The sequence below is a fragment of the Bemisia tabaci genome, chromosome 3 (assembly GCF_918797505.1).
Source record: "Bemisia tabaci chromosome 3, PGI_BMITA_v3".
Classification (NCBI taxonomy): Eukaryota; Metazoa; Arthropoda; class Insecta; order Hemiptera; family Aleyrodidae; genus Bemisia; species Bemisia tabaci.
In genome coordinates, this window is record NC_092795.1 from 44,333,512 (window position 1) to 44,354,038 (window position 20,527).

At 35.0% G+C, this 20,527-nt stretch overlaps 2 protein-coding genes across 3 annotated transcripts; one reads left to right on the forward strand and one right to left on the reverse strand.

Moving 5' to 3' along the window:
• Positions 1–67: 67 nt before the first annotated feature.
• On the reverse strand, positions 68–14,536 carry LOC109030605 (uncharacterized). Its single transcript, XM_019041657.2, has 9 exons — positions 14,324–14,536; positions 13,693–13,816; positions 11,403–12,787; positions 10,600–10,929; positions 9,651–9,779; positions 8,635–8,827; positions 4,074–4,303; positions 2,975–3,202; positions 68–1,501 (listed from the first exon to the last, which is right to left on the reverse strand). Exons 2-9 carry the CDS (start codon positions 13,793–13,795, stop codon positions 1,196–1,198), a joined length of 2,904 nt encoding a protein of 967 aa, XP_018897202.2. The 5' UTR covers positions 13,796–13,816; positions 14,324–14,536; the 3' UTR covers positions 68–1,195.
• On the forward strand, positions 14,265–20,408 carry LOC109030621 (replication termination factor 2). 2 transcript variants are annotated; one of them, XM_072298431.1, is made up of 6 exons: positions 14,265–14,283; positions 14,889–14,985; positions 15,931–16,110; positions 17,041–17,253; positions 17,936–18,170; positions 19,041–20,408. In XM_072298431.1, exons 2-6 carry the CDS (start codon positions 14,917–14,919, stop codon positions 19,232–19,234), a joined length of 891 nt encoding a protein of 296 aa, XP_072154532.1. In that variant the 5' UTR covers positions 14,265–14,283; positions 14,889–14,916; the 3' UTR covers positions 19,235–20,408. The 2 variants fall into 2 exon arrangements, with proteins under 2 accessions (XP_072154532.1, XP_018897225.2); XM_019041680.2 differs by lacking the exon at positions 14,265–14,283 and having other exon boundaries at positions 14,728–14,985.
• Positions 20,409–20,527: the final 119 nt, after the last annotated feature.

The window sequence follows — 20,527 nt, forward strand, 5'->3', positions numbered from 1 at the left end:
ATAATCTAGCGACTAAAGAAATGGTATCCGATGGTAAAGGGATGAGGGAAAAAATCGAACATGTAAAAACTTTTGTAATCTGATTTATGTAAAAGAAAACATTGGAATTTAAATAAGGAACACAAAAAAATTTAAAAAGATCAATACTTCCAGTAAAAAATAATTACCAATGGAAAAAATATATATATTAAATAGGTACATATAAGGTAAAAAATTTGGAGGAATTGGAAATTTCTAAAAGACTACGCAAGGAATACCGAGAAATTCGGCGCCGGCTAAATTTCGGTATTATTTGATAATTGATATGGTGTTCCTGACAGTCTCGGGAGAACAATGAGCTTTTGAGATCTAAATTCCCATATGTCAATGTTGAAGAAAGAAAGACTATAGAGTGAATTTTTTGGTCTTCTAGTGCGGTTTTCTGATGGAGACATGGAGCTGTTGCTATGGCTATGTTGAAGCTACTCCGCACATCAATATCATTTGAGGAATTTCACTCTTTTTGCCTTATTTTTGCAACCTGCAAGGCTACAAAAAATCTTTTTGATCACCAGTCAAACGTTGCGACGTTTCTACTAAATGCTATGTGTAAAAATGCTAAAAAAATTCCTTTCCAAGCTCCCTCTCCTCGAGATTGGCACTAGAGTTCGATTTTATAGACTTTGCATGCTCAAGAGGCTGTAGAGCACATCATATCAAATTATATAAAAATTTAGTTTTTCGGTTTTTTTAGTTTGCCGAATTTCTGTGTTTTTTGTACGTAGTAATTCAAGTAAGGAACTCAGTAAAAGAAAATAACAAGCATCTCATGATTTTTTCCTCTATTTTTTAAATTGTACACATTTCTTTTAAGGGACACTCTTAAAAGTAATTTAATGGTAATTCGCCACATGTCTCAACCACTTAACTAATCAGTCAGTGAATGTATTTCATTTAAATGAAAAGTCATAACTTAAAATAAGACAAAGAAAAATACAAAAAAGGTACGACTTGAAAAAAAATTTCAGAAATAAATAACTGAAACGATGATTTAAGTTGCAATTGAACTAAAGATTGAGTGGCTCATTCTGTAGTAACGTACACACTCACTTTACACTCACAATTTCTTCTTCACACAGCCCTGCAATTCATTAAATTATTTAGGTGGAAAAAATAACACAGTTACCTGCAAAATGTGAGCAAGTGCTGTAAAAATTTAAGAGAACACAGCTGGAGCTTCCTTACGCAAGTATGATTCAGCTTTTTTTGCAATAAGCTGACGTGTCTCCAGATCAAAGTTGCAAATTGCATTGTAGACGATTTCCGTGAATAATACAGCACTTGCACTACTGTCAATACTGTCAACCAAATGAGGTATAAAACTTATGAGTAATTTCAAGTATGATATTGCGATCTGAGATCTAATTTTGGCTGGGACTGTCTGGAGAAGAAGAGCTAGCTTCCTAAAACAATGGACTTTCTTGGATGTGGAAAGTGTCAAAAGATGTTTCAATAAAAAGTTCTGAAACAGAAAACAGAGAAAAAGGCAAATTAATGATGTTTATTTTCTCCAAAACGTACGATAAAAAAGTTCTCTCTTCAGCTGCGCTCCTTGTTTTGCATTTTTTGTAAACTTTTGATAAATTAACAATTACGCAATACCCTCATATTAAAAATCAGGTAAACTTAAATTGACAAAGAGGAAAGTTTCCTGAAATGAAATCATTCACTTTTGGTAGGTAAGACTAATATTGTGCAGCTTTGAAAAGTGTCTCCTACTTCTGCGTTCAACAGGCTTATTATTTTATTTTAATTCTTCTTCTGCTTTTGACTAAGAACAGAGCCCTGATTGTCTGGCCTCTACTTTAAGGATATAAATTATCATCTGGGTAAAACAGGCAGCCTTATGCCCATCTCTTAGGCGGTCGTCCAAATTACATCTGACCTTGAGGTTGCCCAATCATACAAAGCTTAGCCAGCCTTTTCCCATTCATCCTCTCGGCATCCTCGGACCACATTTTCCTGTGCGATTTTGGCCATTTGGCTGTATCTTGGACTTGGCAAAAATTCTGAATGGACTTGATAGATATATATATTACATATAGTATTGGACTCAGTATAAGGGTGTCTACTGGCACTTAGAAAAAAATTATGTACATTTTATGTATTTTTTAAGTATGATCAGAAAAATATTATGTACTTTTAAAAAAAAATTATGTATTTTTGGTGTATGACCCCGACAAAATTAGCACATTTTCTCCACTTACTTTCTTACTGTCCGTTTATGTGATTACAAAATTGCTCAGCGCTTTACTGCTAACTTGTCGCACTTTGAAGACAATTAATTTTTTCAAATTGATCATGGGCTCATTATGAGGGCTATAAACAAGCTTCCATAAAAACTAATTATGTTGTAGATAAAATGCAGTTATTTTTGAAAAAAAAAAATTTGGAGAAAGCATGAAAAGGATAAGCAGGTTACGTTGTGACGCAGGTAAAAAATAAACATGGTACACTTCACCGAGCATCGAGCCCACCCGACGCAGCACACCGTGCATCGTCGCGGACCAATCACAGCTCATCATTCCCTCACTGTATCTTGCAACGTACTCTGGCGACGTAAAGCAGAACTAAATCTGCAAAATTCAAACGAGCACGCTCTGTCCGCCGCGCGCAGACTTATACACACCATACACGAGTTACATACTCTTTCTGAAAAAAATGTATTTTTTACGCATTTTACGTACTGACCCATTAATTTACGTGCATTTTACATATTTACGTATCAGTAGACACCCTGCTCTGCATGTTTCAATTCATATACATATTTCAATTTGCTTTAAAAAAAAAAAAAAAAACTGCAGGAACTTTAATAATTTAATAATTTAGAGGAAGCAACAGTGAAACTCATCAAAAGCTGTCAAACTATGAATGAAAGAGCATAGATGAAAAATGATGATAAGCACTGTCAAGAAATACATCAAATTTTACCAACCATTATGAAACTATTTAAGTTGACCAAGGCATACTGGCAACAGTTGGTTAACGGGCGACTTTGAGTGTTGTCCTCGCCGAGCTTCATTTCCAAAGTATAAATTCCCACCAGGAAAGAATTGACTAGTAAGTTGAAGATTAAGAGCGCAGACTCTCCATTGAACAGCTTATTACGACTTAAAGTTAGACTGAATAAATTCCATTCTTCATCGCAACTGGTGGACAATGTCTGGAATGAGAAAAAAAGTTTCAGTGTAAAGAAATAGGAAAATATATCAATGGGAAAAAAATAAATTACCAACTCCGATTATAAACTAATGGGCAAATTACATATTGAAACACTTCTTTCCTAAGTTCCTCTTTGAATTGGTGCTTAAAAAATTATGCATTTAACAAAAAGTTTAAGAATTGATGCCTTAGCTTATTGTTAATGATAGCAATTCTCAACAGTATGGTTAGAAAAATCAAAATTCAGCAAGACAGACATCACACGTTTTTGCCCAGGAAGAGGAGGGAAGGATATCTTGAACTTAGGGGCAACATGAAAAAATCCATTACCGATATGATAGTGTGAGTACAACGACAATGGTCTAAAAAAAAATAATTGCAAAAAATACAAATTCATAAGTAGTATGAGATTCTTAGGCTGTTTGTGGGCATTTGAATATGGATACATTTTTTCAGGAAAGAGGACCTTATACTTTCAGTGTCTTATTTATTTGAACCATCGTAAGGTATGGGCATGAAGAGAGAATGGCTGATACCAGGTTGCCAAAAAAAGGTTTTGGAATGGGTCTTTTGAGGCAGACATCGTAAAGGGCATCCAGCTAAAAAGTATGTAGATGGCATCCAAAAAGAGATAAAGTAATGCCAACTTCCGAAAATCTCTACCATGACAAATTACAGTGGTACACAGCACCCTAGTGCACTATTAAAGCGACTATCACATACATTTATTCGAACATAATATAGAGCTTCGAAATTCAAAAATAAGCAAATTACATACATTTTTCTTTTTCACAACGGATTGCAAAATTTTCTGCGAATTAAAATGGTTTAATAAGACTTTAAAATTTAACTCAATTGGAGTAAAAAATTACCGAAAATAATGCCCAGGCCATCTCAATTTTAGAGATTTTACTGAGAACAGACAAGTCAAATTTGTCATTGTACATAGCATTTAGAGCAAGGACAAAAGCATTTGGCTCTTTCCCATGCGATACGCTTGCTGCAATTGATGAAGGCGGAAGGATTTCAGGAGAAAATAGGAACTGTGTTTGAACCGAAAATGTCTTTAAATAAGATTTCATCCATGCGGACTTTTTTGGATCTGCAACAAGAGATTTTGACAGTTAGATGTTATCATAAAAAGGATGCAACTCCAGATGACTAAACTGTTTAAAAATAAATTGAAAACTACATTTCCAGACAACAGACTCACTTTCAGAGGAGGAATCCGACAGGAAACAATACAAACTGAGGCAACTTCCTTAAATATCAAACATCCTGCAAAAACTTTGCTTTGTCATCTGCTAAAATAAGTTAAAGGGCAGTAAATTCATATTTTGCTGAACGCCCATAATGCATGAAAAAGATTTAGTTCCTTAATCAAACACAATAATTCAGACCAGTGTAGATTCTGTCTCGGGTTGCGTTCAACAGGAATTTTGACCTGAGTTGGTTCCCCTCTGCTTAACGCGGTCCATTTATACTTAGAAGTGATGAAGGTTTGTTTCATAAATCTTTTATACCTCTATTATCAAGAGCAAAGCTCACCTTGAAAAAATACTTATAAAAGCCAAGATTATAATTAAAACTATTTTAATAGGTACTTCGATTGTATCTCGTAAAAAGAAACCAAGAGCATTCCAATGTCGCTAAGATTGTGCAACTTTTTTTACCTTGCAAACATAAACGATCATCTAAACTACTTTCACCTCTAATCCCAATAAACTATGAATTCAAGACGAAAATTACCATAGTAAAGTTTACTTTTTGCAAAGAATGTACCTAAGTTGCACAATCCCAGCAACACTGAAATGCTCTTAGTTCCTTTTTGCAAAATGCAATCCAATTGGTTGTTGCTGCAAAAAAATAGTTTCCCACAACCTGCTATACAATGCTCCACGGACCACATAAGTTGGCCCGAGCACAAGCTTTTCGGAAATAAAGCCTTTCCCCTTCCAGGTTCTTCACTTAATATCCGCCCGAGTTTCGCATATCATCCGTTTCTCCTCATCGCAGCTTCCATCAAATCGCAATTGCCCGGAAACTAGGACCGCACATCTTATCTGATAAAATCGTTCGCCCTTTAGACCGATTCTGGGGGATTAGGCTAGACTAGTCGATGAGTCAACTGTTAGTCTAATTTCATTACGTGAATGCAGAAGAAAAACGGGGTAAAAGAAAACACTAGTGCGTGATCAATTTTCAAGGACAATTCTTTAATTTCTCCTACGATTTTAAATAGATTAAAACGCGTAATATCCAAAATCTAAGCTCAGATTCGGATTCCTCGTGAAAAATTGATGAGATTTCATGTATCATATGTTAGAATAGCGTGAAGGAAAGAGGTTCAATGACGTAAAAAAAACACTAATGTGTGATCAATTTTCAAGGACAATTCTGTAAATTCTCTTACGATTTTAAATAGAATAAAACGCGTAATATCCAAAATCTAAGCTCAGATTCGGATTCCTCGTGAAAAATTGATGAGATTTCATGTATCATATGTTAGAATAGCGTGAAGGAAAAAGGTTTAACGACGCGTATAGATTCTGTCGTACCACCTCTTTGAACTACGCCGCCGCCTGTCGCCCGAGTGAAACCGAACGGGGAGGCGCCACTTTAAGCGCCGGCTAAGCGTTCGGTTTCGTCGCGAGGAATTTCTCACGATAAATTCTTATTCTTCCTCCTCCGCTGACCCACTGAGCACTACCCATGTTGCCACGTTGCATTCATATGCTCGAATCGGTATGCCTACGTTACGTCTCTTTCCTTCACGCTATGCTCGGGTATGATACATGAAATTGCATCGATTTTTTACGAGGAATCCGAATCTGAGCTTCGATTTTGGTTATCACGCGTTTTAAGTCAGATGTTCCAAATTCGAAAATCCGAAATGACGGACGTGGCTTAAAATGCTATCTCGGCTCCTGTTCGATGGATTTTTCTGAAATTCGATGCCAGGGTATGATACATGAAATCGCATCGATTTTTTACGAGGAATCCGAATCTGAGCTTCGATTTTGGTTATCACGCATTTTAAGTCAGATGTTCCAAATTCGAAAATCCGAAAGGACGGACGTGGCTTAAAATGCTATCTCGGCTCCTGTTCGATGGATTTTTCTGAAATTCGGTGCCAGGGTATGATACATGAAATCGTATCGATCTTTTACGAGGAATCCGAATCTGAGCTTCGATTTTGGGTATCACGCGTATTAAATCAAAATCTGTCAAAATTCAAAAAATTCAAAATTCGAAAATCCGAAATGACTGAAGTGGCTTAAAATGCTATCTCAGCTCCTGTTCGATGGAATTTTCTGAAATTAGGCGTCAGGAGGTATATTTCGACGGGTAACTCGAATTTTTAGTCAATTTTTTAAAATCCTCAAATCCAAGATGGCGGACGTGGGCTAAAATGCTATCTCGGTTTCTGTTTGTTCGATTCTTATGAAACGCTGTGTCACAGGGAATTTTTCAACGGGAAACTCGAATTTTTGGTCAATTTTTTAAAATTCTCAACTCCAAGATGTTGGATGTGGCCTAAAATGAGCCCCGGTTCTGGTCTCGATTTCTGTTCGTTAGAGCTTTGAGAACTGCGGGATCAGGGGTACTTTTCAACGGGAAACTCGAATTTTTAGTCAGTTTTTAAAAATTCTCAAATCCAAGATGGCGGACGGGGCCTAAAATGCTATGTCGGCTCTTGTTCGATAGATTTTTCTGAATCTCGGTGTCTGAGGGTATATTTCGACCGGAAACTCGAATTTATAGTCAATTTTTAAAAATTCTCAAATCCAAGATGGCGGAAGTGGCCTAATATGCTACCTCGACTCCTATCGGTTTTTGGGAAACGTAGTATTAGGGTAACTCATTTCAGTCAAATCTTCAAAATTTGAAAACATGATGGCTAGAAACCAAAGCATTGTATGGCGGGTTATGAAAAACTATTTTTCCCAGGAACAAGTAACCCGCTTCTTCAAAAATAGCAACTTCACACTCATAAGTATAGTGAAGAAATTTTAACCCAGGATATTTTTTAACTGACAGTAGGTATTCCATGTAAACTTTTGATGAGCCGCCGGAAAATTATATTCTATTTGTGTTGAATATAAAAATGTAAACATTCTAAAATGAAAAGCCAAAACAGAAAGTGCTGATCGTAAAGCTTGGTATTCCAACAGAATTTTTCTCTTCTTGAGTGCACACATGGTTCCTACCATCTAGCGCACTCGCGAATGAAAGTAATGGCCTCAATTAGGTTTGGTTCAAAAAAGCAACTTATCTAACTGCCTAGCAAAGCGGAGAGTATCACCCAGATTTGAAGGCGCTCCAAAGCCGAGTTCGCTCTTTAAAGTTTTTTACCAATGACATCTGATTGCCTGTAACAGCTTTTCTATAGTCGTGAAGAAAGACATTGCAATTCTGATATTCTTATGTTTTCATTTTAAATGCTTTATTTGTGAGTGAGATAAAGAGTTTTGATAAGAATGCCACTGAAAAATAGCCTTATTTTTTAAGCAACTATAAGTGTTCAATGAGGAGAACGACCGGTCAGTCAAACGTTAGTCGTTGATAGAGGTTTTTCTTATTTTTCAGCTCTCTTCTTTTGAATTTTCTTGCCTTCAGTGCCAAATTTATTTTTATAAAATTACCTTTCTCTGTTTTACAGAACATTATAAGCCGTTTGGACCAAGCTGAGCGAAAACGACTGAATCCAGAAGCCAACAATGTAGATGAAACTGAGGATTTTTTATCGAATGTATTCTTAACAAAAGGGCCACCGGATAAACTAGATGCTTCTCCACAGAAGCTCAGTTTCCTGACAATATTTGATCTAACTACTTTAGCAAAATGTAATGGTAAGTTGGAGTTTCACTCACATCTTAAACATTAATAATGCAGATACCACCAATGGAATCACAACATAAGGCCCTGTTGAGTCCAAAACCAACGGATTTAGCTAAGCAAATACCATTATTACCTGTCACTTTTTTTTAAACATTCAAAATTTAGCGTTACGTTTTTAGGTAGGTAGATAGTATTATCAAACCCATCAATTGTAATTTATTGCAACATAATTGCTCCTTTTTGAATGCCAATTTTGAGGGTGTTAGGTCGGGCTGAATTCTGAAAAATCTACCGATCAAATCTCAACTACGTAATTACGAGGGTCATCCAAAAAGTAAGGTTCCCTACCTTGTATCTTCCGAACGAAAAGAGATAAATAAAATCGGTGAGAAGATACATATTAGATATACTCTAAGCTTTAAAACGAGCCCCTGACCTCTTTACTAAAATACATTAGTTTTAAATACAAAATTACAATAGGTACTTGCAATTTTTCTGAATTCCAGTTTTTTATTTGTTGCTCCTAAAATTTTAAAAAAGCTTCTTTAAGGTTTACACATACGTAGTGACAATGATGTTTCATAACTTTACCTGCTAACAGCTGAGAGGAAAACTTTTTCACGATAGAAGAAATCAGGCAAACCAAATTTGAAACCATAGCTGTGCGCCAAGAGGCAAAATTCTTTGGATCCCATCGAATTTTCTCGAGAAGTTGGGCCAGTTGAATAACCACAGCATTAATTTCAATTTCAAGTGATTCATCTGAAGATTCAACCAAGGCTTTCTACATGGATTAAAGAAAAATCATAGGGAGTAAGTATACACAATTAGGAACTATTCACAATTAGGTTGGGATATTTCACCAAAAATTTCTAATTAAAGTTTCTTCGTTCACACGCTTAAAAAGCCTGAGTTTTCCAAGCGCATTGCATGGCATTAGAAGAAATTGTGTAAGAAATTCAATGACTATAAAATTCAGTAACTAATGGAAAAGGTTTAAGAAAGGTGTGGGTACTGTAGGTACCTATACCAAGGTTGGCTGCACTTGACCATTAAAAAAGGACAGAACTTTACTCAGATTAAAATACACAGAAATTGGGATAAAGATATCTTTGGGACAAAGATGAATGGTGCTAGATATCATTGATGAACTAATGACTTAGGGCACTTGAATTGAAAAAGAGAAAAAACACAATTTTCTTGCGCTGCACATTAACAGAGTTGATCATTAAAGAATTATTGAGTCCCTGACTAAAGAGATCAACTTCGATGACTAAGCTGATCAATCCAATTTGCAAATCTCCCAGAGGATACCATCAAACGACTAGACCTTATCTTTATCAAAAATATTTAAATTGATGTAAAATATTTATAACCCAATAAAACAAAACATAAATAAAAAAATAAGTGTAGATTTGATGATAATGATACAAATGATTTTTTTATTTTTTCTAAAAATGCTTCAAAATTTCATAATCTATTGATCACTGTCAAAAATTAGTCTGAGTTTTCTTTGATGAAGTAGATGATCCTTTGAAAAAATGCAACATCACATCTGCATGAGCAGTGAATGTTTTTTTAATTAAGAACTGAAAAAAAATACTTACGAAAAGCATTTGAAGAAGAAAATTCACAGTTGCATTAGATGTGTTTGGGCTGAGGTAGATATTGTTTAGAACCACTTCGACATAAAATGTATTCCTCTCTATCACAGATTCATCAATCAAGTAATTGACCTGCATCCATCAAGTTTCAAGATGAATTAGTGCTCATAAAATTTGGAATCAAGATATTATTTTCAATGCGTAAATATTGAACTTTTTTTTTTTAATGAAGGTCATTATTTCCAATTTGTTTATTAAATAATGATAGGTATATCGACGGTGAAATTACCAGACCACGTATCTTGTTTGCTGTGTTTAAGAATCTCCGCTTCCATTTTATGTTTTTGAAGGAGAAAAAAATCAATATTATTCCTTGAAGTTTACACAGAATTTTCTTCTTAAAAAAGAAAAAATCACGGAAGTTTTCAAGAATGACGTTGAGTAGTTTTTCATTTAAAAAATAAAATATGACAGGAAGTCTGTAACGTTGCAAACTGAGATACATGATATGGTAGTTTCATCGTCAATACCTACATGCAGTTAAACAATTTTCAAATTGATGTAGTTATGCCCAAAATGTTTTCCACAATACAAACAAACGTTAAATCATGAAAATTTGCATTGCACAAAGCTGCTCATAGAGAGAACTTCATTCCAGCTGAACGCGATTGTTGTAACAATCCCAATTAAATACTGCCGACCAGTTCATATTAGTTCAAAATGTGTACCCTCTTGATGAATACTTTTCTACCAGCAGGCAAATTATTAACATTATGTCAGCGCTAAAAAACATGTATGGAACTAAAAGGGCTTTGTCTTAGCTTGCCAATATGGTTACAGTAATCGGCTTGCAGTAGATGTATTTGTTTTATTCCATTCATTGCAAATACTATGTACCTATAAAAAACTACTAGGAGGAGGGAGGGGATGAATAATTCGATTCATTTCTTACCAGGTCCAAAAGATTACTCCGTTTTGCCGCATTTTGTTTTGTGTCTTCATCAAAGATCAAAATATGCAGCAGGTCCAGTAAGAGATCTTTGTGGGACTGTTCTAGAGTCGACTTTACTTTCTCTGAATCCTCAGAAATCTTTGATATAATTTTCAACTTATTTTCAAGACTAAGAGACTGGATACTCTGTAAAGATGGTCTCAAAGCTTTCAAAATTGGCACCATATCCTTGATGTAATTCGTATTTTGAAGGGACTCCATTAGAATTTTTACAACAACATCGCCAATGGAGTAGAAGCTCAGGAATACAATGTCAGACAAAAACAGAGACTGCAAGGGAGAGAGAAATAGATGAGATATACAGAAAAAAAAAAAAGAAAACACAAGAGGAAATATGAATATTAAGACAGTTTTGAGTTGGAAAACATCGATGCATGAGCCTGCGGCAAAACATTGCGCAACAATTGTAAGGCATTCAAATTAATTTAATTTAATATGATTCCATTCATCACATCATTATTTTCAGCATGTTCTGAGTTCTGTTGCCAAGAGATGTAGCTAAGACTAAGAGCTATATGGTTGTTGACCAAAATGCGACATTGTAATAAGATTATGTTCATTAAAATTTTGAGATCATGAACATTTTTTTTTCTTCTTTTTTTATTTCATCTCAGAAGTCTAACCTAACCAGAAAACCAGAGAGAGTAATTAAAAAAATAAAGCAAAGTGATTATTTCCATCAGATTAAAAATGTTACAAGTTAAAAATGTTATGTAGGCTTGAATGTTAATTTTCAGACTTACCTCACTGGAGGACAAATCACTGGAGACGAACTTATTGAAAACTTCTACCAACTTTTCATCAAAATTAATCGACTGTTTGTTGTAAGGTTGGCTATCGCCGTAAGCCACGAGATACTCTTCTAGTAAAGAAACTTGTTCATCAACCTGCAAGTTCCTCACAGACTCAAATATAGTTTTCTGTAATTGACTGAATGATTCCTCCATACTCTGACTGGATTTTGGATTGTAAGTGTGGATCAAAAGTTTGATATCTTCATACTTCATATTGACAGCAGCTTTATTCAAAACCTTCATAATTTCTACAGGCTCTAGGTGAGCTTCCTCTCTTTTCAGAATCGTTTGTAAAACTCGTGAACTGTCTTCACGGGAATTCGTTTTGACAGTCTCATCAAATTTGAGCAAGAGTTGTTTAAAATTCATTTCTTTCATTTCTTCAGCAAGAGAGAGTGGTTTTATCTCTAGGTGGCTCAAACAGTAAGTTAGATCTTTGAGAGAATTTTTCAAATTCTTACTTGAAAGCTTGGAATCCAAGGCAGCTGTTAAGGCTTCACGGCAAATATAGATTTTCTCACCGACAAGTCGCTGAAGCGTCTTTGTTTCAGTGATGTCTACTTCACACCAGTCTAAAAATACAATCGAACTGATTTTTTCCTGCAAGAATGTTTTACTGATTGCAACTATCACCTCATAGCACTCTGATATTTCATTCTCATCTTCCTCTGCAACTTTAGAAGAAACTTTAAAGCTCGAGAAACCATATAAATTATTCAGAGATTCAGGTAGGCTGTCTTCTGCAGAAGTCTTTTCGAAGCTGAATTTTGTGCATTCTAACAGGAGAGAAATCAAATTGAGAACTAAAAACCCGTAATACTTATGCTGCTCAACACTTGACCAAGACACTAATTTCTGAGCAGTTAGCTGACTTGGTTTTTTGAATATTAGTAAAATTTCTTGAAACTGTTTTATCAGCTTGGCATTACAAGACTGAAGGGAGATTTTGTAACTAAGTTTCTTGTAGACACTTGTTAAAATAACTCGAAGTGCATTAAGTTCATCGTAAGGATCCGATATGTGCTTCACAAAGTCAGTAAATACTGCCAACAAGGCTTCGCTCAGTTTGTTAGGAGCATGTAAAATTGTTTCGGCCATTAATGGAAACAGTTCTAACCGGTGTACAATAATGAAGTAAGTAAACGCACTCAGTTTTGGACATCTTCCAATCAAATGGCACCAGTCTCTATCTTCTTCCAGAATGTTTGAAACTGGTAATTCCGTATTGACAAGGAGAAAAAGATGAAATCTACGTTTATCTTCTTCATCACTGTTTGCCATCAATTTGATTTTGCTCAGAGATTCAACTAACAGATTGATTTGATTTTTTGTTCCTGAAACAGAGTGAATCACGTCTACTTAGTGATATCTTGAATGGCTACAAACTCTACTTATTGGCATACATTAAAGCCTACTAATACCTGCAGTAAAAGCTCACTTCAGCTGGCTATTCCTGGAAGAAATCTCATGGAAACTTTTACTTTAAGTAAAGCTGAAAGTACCAAAAAAGCACAGAGCTCTTTTGGAATGTGAAAAATGACAAAATACTTCAATAGATGAGTCAAGGCAAATAATGAAAATTCGCGTTTTGATACTTTCAGCTTAAGGAAAATCTAAAAAAATGTTTGTAAGGTATAGCTGCCTGGAGGGTGCTTATGGACTCGCGTAGGTACTTAGGTAATGGTTTTGCTTTATACAGGTGAAAAAAGTATTTTGGCAACTTTATGTCAGTTTGCTTGTGGTGTAGATTCATCTTAAACTGGCAGCCGTGAGTCTATTATTTGAAGAAAATTGAAAAAACTGACAAGTTAGGAAGAACATCCAGGCATTTCTAAAACTAAAGCCCGAAAGAAGGACGGACTTTTCACCTGCGGGTCGATTGTTGAATCGTTATCGAATGGACTTGATCGATAAATCCCTATCTTTACAATGCTATTTATCGATCAAGGTCATTCGATAACGATTCAACAATCGACGTGCTGGAGGGAATTGATGGTGCATTACTGATATAAGAGCCAGTGGGTCCACCGCTGACTAACTAAGTGTTTACCATCAGACTATCATCAGAGTAATTGAGAAGAAACAGACTTCGGTCAAAAGATGCATTTTGTGTTCATGGATGTTCATGAAGCATATGAAAGAGTACTATTATAGAAAGTTTCAGAAACCTATGGAAAATGGTTTGAGGTAAGGAATAGTGAGGACCATTTGTAAGCTAATTAAAAGTTTCATTTTATACCTTCAGAAGTGGAAAATACGAATGATTTCAACTTCACTCCCATTTTCACTTCGGACTGCTCCAGAGCAGCTTTCACTTCTAGGAGCCGGCTATCAAATTCCATTGCAACAGGGTGTTATTGCTCCTGTAAAAGAACATGAGCACTTGAATGAATATTTTCATAATCAAGATGTTGAAAAGGTTGTGATGCTAGTAGTAGATAGTAAATGGACACTAATCAATAGATACTTTCCCAAGTAATGCTTCCAAGGTAGGCAAGGGACCAAAGAGCTTCAACCGTTTTAACTCATTATTAATTTGCTTGATACATTACTTATATTGTTCTGTATATTTTTCTTCTTACTTCAACCCTTGTTATCATTTGTTGCTCTCCTGAGGTGTGGTGGATGTAGCGCTGGTTCTGACATCGAAAGGTTCTGGTTGTGATTCTCGACCAGGCAACTCGAGTATTATAGTCTCAAAGAAGTGTTACCTCAGGCTGATTTTAGATTAGGAACTGAGGAGAATGGCGCATTCCTTGAAGGTACGGGATTATCTCCTGGGGATACTTGAATCAATTTGAAAAAAACAAAACCCTGATGATTTAATCTGGTAAGTGAATGTTGGAGTACATAATGTACTCTGAACTTACTTTCCTCGCTTGTTGTCGAACTACTCAGCATAGAGTACAATGCTACTCAGTTGTAGAAGGGCCGATACTTCAAAAATATCTCCTTTGCACAGACTTAGATTCCGATTGCAAAATCTTCAGAACTTTATAGTTGATGTTGAACGTCAGGTCAGGAAAAATTGAATTCTCAGTTCTCACGTGGTCATTTCAATTCACAAATGTCAAAAATTCGAAAACATAACCTGTGTCCAGGTTCAACGTTGGCACAATGGATTTCATCATCCATCGATACCAAATTTTAATTGCCAAATGTCAATTTAAATAATTTTAATTCTTTGTAAGGTAACATTACTAAATGTTAATTTTTTGAGAATCTGGCATTATTCATTATTATCAATGTCAATAAAAACAACACAAAATATCACAATGGCGATGATTTTCGTGTAAACCAGTGTAATCAATGTGTAATCCGTTGTAATTTCAAGAATAGGTAGCGTATCAAGTGAAGTGAACGTACGAAGTATTACTTCCGCTCAGTGTCTGTTCATTTTTCCTCAACATCTAATTTCTTATTTATTTTCAACAGTTAACTTCTAGATCAAGAGTCGCACATCATGGGTTGCGATGGAGGTACGATACCAAAAAGGGACGAATTGGTGAAAACTAAAAAGAAACCTGAGCAGGTAAATTTATTTCTGACATCTAAATCTATTAGCGAGGATATTGATTTTTTCACTGCCTGATTTAATTTCTTAACGCTGCTCATTTGGCAAAGGAACAACCATCCATTGCCGAAACACAGTTTCAAGTTCCATATGTGTGGATGAAATAAATTTTAACCACAGTTGTTCCTCCTTCCAATCTTTTGGATGTCACATCTATTGGACATCTCCATCAACATTAATTTTTGAAAGTGCTAACGACTGATCTAGGTGGAGAATTAGGAAATAACGCGCAGTATCTATTGTCCTATTTTAGGTGCGTCGTTGAAGCAGGTAAACCGTTAAGGACCATTTGGCTATGTAATTATTCAATGCTGAAAGGTTCGCATAGTTAGACTCAGTTCGAATTATCCGATGACTTGTGTGTTTACGCCTTGAATCGTACGACACAATACGTTGGATATGATACATTCGGATCCAATGCTTAATTATCTTGGGAGGTTGATAGGGACCGTTCGGTTATGTTCTGTAAATTGAAGTACCAAACAGAATGGAACAAGTCAACTTTGAAAACAAACCTCTTGTGCATGTACAAGATGCATTAACTAAGTAACCTCGCTCAATACCGTTTATTTAGTGTTTTTTTTCCCCACTCATAAATTAATGAGCCCAATAATTTTTTAATATCAAGCGATTGATGAGAATGTTGGGTTTCCATAGGTAAACACACTTTAAGGGAGAATTGAGTTTGAGTTCAAGGAAGCAAACTGGTGAGCAGTGTAATTAATTCAGTTTCAAAGTAGTGTCAAACAATTTACACTAACAACAGACCCACATTCTGAATTTCACAATTAAGTTCAAATAATTTCTACTTTTCATGGCACTCTGCCTGATTTTCAATTTTACTTATAAAAAATTCAGGATTTGTACCTACTAATGTTATTTTGGTCGTACTTGCCTTTACAGAAAGACAAAGCATCTGAACTATCATTCCGTTGGTGTCATTGTAGTATAACGCAACAACCTCTACAAAAACCAATCGTGGCTTGTGGCCTTGGAAGATTATACAGCAAAATATCCATTCTTGAAGCTCTGCTGGACCGAACTTTACTACCAGATACAGCTCGCCATGTGAAAAGTATTAAAGTGAGTCAAATTCAATGACATCTCTACAAATCAAATTACGCATTGAAGGATGCAAGGAAATAATTTCTTGTTACCTCTGAGTAATATACATGCCTTGCCTGTTTATTCAATCATTGTTAAGTCTATCATTTAAGCACATCAATGCACAAAACATTTTTGGATGTACTCTCTGAAATATAGTAATAAAGCACTAAACCAATTCATTTAGATTTAGTGTTGCTTTAAGTAGGGTTTTTTTCTCCTCAAGTTTCTTTACAGTTTATCCAATGTGAAATGTGTGTTTCAAAGTTTTTGGACAGCATTTACAGTCTTCTCACTGAGGAGCAACTACTGATGAAGGTGTCCAGAAGGTCATCAAAACATATCGTCAGTAAAAATTCCAAACCAAGTTTGACATTTTGTGACTATGCAGACTCCTGTCATAATTCATTTTTTAAATAGAAAACTACTGAACATCAACTCTTAAAAACTTCTGTGATTTTCTGGGTTGGTGATTTTGAAACACTGTAAAGGAGATGCAAGGAGTTTTACCATCTTCATGTTGGGAACTAAATTAAAGAAGAAAAATGCAACTTCATGGCCTAAAATATTTTAAAGATTCAAACGCAAGGCATCTGATGATTACTTCTTATTCTTAATTTCTTATACCTAGTTGCTTTGGAAAACTATCTCAATTTAAACCTTAATTAATAGAAAGTTGTCAGAATCCCGATTTTAAATTTTAATTCCACCTCTTTTGTTTTATAAGGAAAGTAGTCATTCCAAGAGACTCAAAAGGAGCCTATGTAAGAATTTCATCAGAAATTTCAATTTGGGCAGTGTACCAATTACTCATGTGAGAAAGCAAGAGCATGTAGAAAATTAATTTATCTGATAATGTGTATAATAATTGGACTTGTGAGATAATCTTTACTTAACTCTCATTTTCAGGATGTAAAAGAATTGAAGTTGACACCAAACCCCTCATTCTCTGCAAAAGCTGAAAAAGGTGATGGCTACGTTGACCGACAGTGCTCTGAATATATTTGCCCTACAATTGGCTTAGAGATGAATGGAAAATTTAAGTTTTGTTTCCTCTGGACATGTGGCTGTGTCATGTCAGAAAGAGCCCTTAAACAGATCAAAGACAAAAATTGTTTACAAGTAAGTTGTGAAAATGCCCTTTTAATTCTATAGTGACCTTTAAAATTCTTTATTTCTGTGTTGTTTTCGAACGAAAGTTCTAAAAAAATTTGGGGAATCTTCGCGGACCATTGGCAAGAACTGATGAAACACAATCTTCAAAAGCTGAGCTGATCACCGATTGATCCATTAAAAGTAGAAAAATTCGTAAAGCTTTAATTTTGACTTTAAATTAAATCATAATATGCAATATTCATGCTCTGTAAAGTCATATTCTTTGCGAATTGCTCTATCTTGTATTAGTATTTATGGGTCATGCAATAAAGTTATAGTTATTTATTTGTATTAGATACATGCAGCAACTTAGGCTTAATCAGTGTCCTCACAGAAAATAAGAAGGGTGAGTAATTTTGACAGGAAAAAATGATAAATATGTATTTCCATAGCTTTCAAAATAATGACTCTAGCATGCTCAGATAAAATCCTTCTGAAAAATTGTCAATGAGACTGAAAAAAAAAAAAAAATATCACAGCAAAATTGATCAAGATCTATGTTGTTAATCACTGTGTATCATATCCATTTTTAAAATTATGAAATAACTATAAAGTCATGTGCTTAACAGAGACTTGGAGACATTCTTTTTCAGGGTTTGAACTCGTTTAATTTTTAAGCATACTAATGTCAGTGTTTTGCTCTTTTCAGTGCCAAAAACCATTCACGGCAGATGATGTTGTAATCCTGAATGCATCTGATGAAGATCTCACACGCATGAGTGATAGGTTGGAAACTCGTCAAGCTCGTTTAAAAGCAGAGAAGAAGGACAAGAAACTCAAACTTAAAGAAGGGATGGGGGATGCAAGCACCAGTCAAAATGGAAAGAAACCAGTAGCAACAACCAGTCACCCTAATGACCCAAAGGATGCTAAATCAGATCAAGGTAGTGACAGATCCTTGTTACATTTGGGTGAAGCTTACCATAGATCATGAATTTTAAAAACATCAGTGGATCCCTTCATTGTGTTCCAAATCATATAAAAACAAGCAATGTGGAATATTGTTACACTTAGGCAATGTCTGAAGGTCTGAGGTGCCTCAAATTCCTGACAGGTTTTGCTTCGATAAGCTCTTTTTTTCTACAAATTGGATCGTTTGAAACAGTTACAGGCAATACAAAAATGTTTATTTCCAAATCCTATGACAGAAATAACTTTACGGTGTGAAACCGTCATATTCTTCTGAAAATGTTTCTATTTCTCCTTAATTTTGAGGCTGAGACAATCATATGAATTTGATGATAGATGGACATATCAGGTTGTTTGGCCAAGGAATCATAGGTATTCTAAAATGATATTCAAGGCATTCTTTGTTCCTTGATATATGTACTAAGATGACCTCGGTTTTTTTGGTACACATCGTGGATCAGTTCCAGTATCATTAATTCCGACCAGAAGGTAGTCAATCACCTACCATCATTCTCTATTGTTGAAAATTGAAAATTCTTAGAGACATTAGACCGTGAGTAGACATTATGGAGACATTATGACATTATGTTTAAACAATTTTTATCCCCTAAATATGTTTAATTTGTTCTTTTTTATTGTAATATCAGTAGTCTTTAAATCAAAAGTGCCAACTAAGCATCCATTAAATTAACTCAGAACTTTTTAATTTGGACTCAGGCCAATGATTCGATGTCCTATGATGTAGGACAGATAGGAGTGAGATATACCCACGGCCAATAACAGCAAATATCTCCATCCCCCCCCCCCTCCCGCTGCTTTTCTAACTGGTTTATTTTCTTTTTCAGCCAAAGTTGGGGAGAAGAGAGCCACTTCAATCAAAGAGCTAGTGGATCCCGCATTCAAGAAAGCAAAATCTGAATACAGTGTTTCCAAAGATCCAAATGCCACAGATGTCTACAAATCATTGTTTACCACATCGTCCAAGGCGCAGAATCAAACCAAGGCTCATTGGATTACCTACAATCCTTTCTATAACTAATTTGTTTAGTTTTTGTATGTTTGGCGGCTGAAAATTTTCTCCTCCTTTCACTGCAAATGGGACATTCATGATTTTTTTACCTAAAAAATCAACCCCATCATCTTCATTCTCAAACGTACACCATGAGATTTTATGATTGTATCAAGAGCACCATAAATAGTGTTAAAGTTAATACAAATAACAGAAAGAGATCCTGTCTGCCATTAGAGAGACATTCACAAAAGAAGTTGAAAGGCAAGGAGTTCAAGGAGGCAATCATTCATCATACGTCAGGTAAATAACTTCGAGAGACCAAGTGAGCCAGAAATAGTTTCCCATAATTTCTGTGTTCAAGAAAATATGAATGATTTAAAATCTCTGAAAATAATTCCAAATGAAGTGTCTTTTTATCATGGGCATTCATTATGAGAATGGAGACTTTGAAGAAGTCTGCTTGTAATGTGAGTGATGACAAAAAAGACTAAAAACTATATGTAGTATGGGACAAGGATGCTTCGGCAGTAAATTGCGTCTTTTAAAAAATATAAAAGGTTTGGGACAAACCTATACGCTTCTTGTCCCTGTCTTTACAGAGCTGTTTTTAATTTTGTATTTTCATTGTTGCCATCATCACTTTGCCTCTTCCAAAAAAATGGGCAAGTATTGAAGCTGCATAATAAATTATCATCCCTATTCATTTCGGAGTAAACTTTCCTTCCAGATGCTGTAATTGAAGAAATATTTGAAAATCCCCAAGTACATACCGTAAACAGTTCAGTTCCCTTGAAATGTTGAAATGGTGCAGGTAGGCATTTTACCTGTAAAATAGGTAATTCATTCATTCTGGTCCAAAAAAACCTTCTAGGTAAAATTCAAATGAAAGACCAGTATGGTTTTTTTTTTTTTTTTTTTTTTTTTTTTTTTTTTTTATTGTGAGTAATTTGATCAGTCATGTCTTTTGCTCACTGCAGTATGCAAGGCCCATTAGAAATTGTTCATTTTAGAGCCTGCATGATTAGTGAATTATTGAGAGTGAAGACCAACTTCTCAAATTTCACGAAGCACATGTGTTTTGTACATACCTGTTTTTTTTTTCTTCCTGTATGTTTTAAAATAAAGGAACATGTAATAACTAAATTTCTGCAAGTTCTTTACACCATATTATCTTTGAAATAAAGAAAGAAGAATGACAAAATATTTTTGTTCTCACTTGCGTTTATCATCAAATTTAAGGCAAAGCGTGACAAAATAAACTTTTTATCTGTGCCTCTACCGAGCAAGAATTCTTTTAGTAGCATTTCTATTATAATTGTA

Bases quoted from the DNA above. Each gene is read 5' to 3' on its own strand.
- LOC109030605 (XM_019041657.2), bottom strand. From the start codon at position 13,795: ATGGAATTTGATAGCCGGCTCCTAGAAGTGAAAGCTGCTCTGGAGCAG. The intron at 9,780-10,599 runs GTAAGAAATGAA...TGATGGATGCAG, and splicing joins GGAGTAATCTTTTGGACCTG to GTCAATTACTTGATTGATGA. The intron at 3,203-4,073 runs GTAATTTTTTAC...TTCTCATTCCAG, and splicing joins TGGCCTGGGCATTATTTTCG to ACATTGTCCACCAGTTGCGA.
- LOC109030621 (XM_072298431.1), top strand. From the start codon at position 14,917: ATGGGTTGCGATGGAGGTACGATACCAAAAAGGGACGAATTGGTGAAA. The intron at 16,111-17,040 runs GTGAGTCAAATT...TCTCATTTTCAG, and splicing joins GCCATGTGAAAAGTATTAAA to GATGTAAAAGAATTGAAGTT. The intron at 18,171-19,040 runs GTAGTGACAGAT...TTTCTTTTTCAG, and splicing joins GGATGCTAAATCAGATCAAG to CCAAAGTTGGGGAGAAGAGA.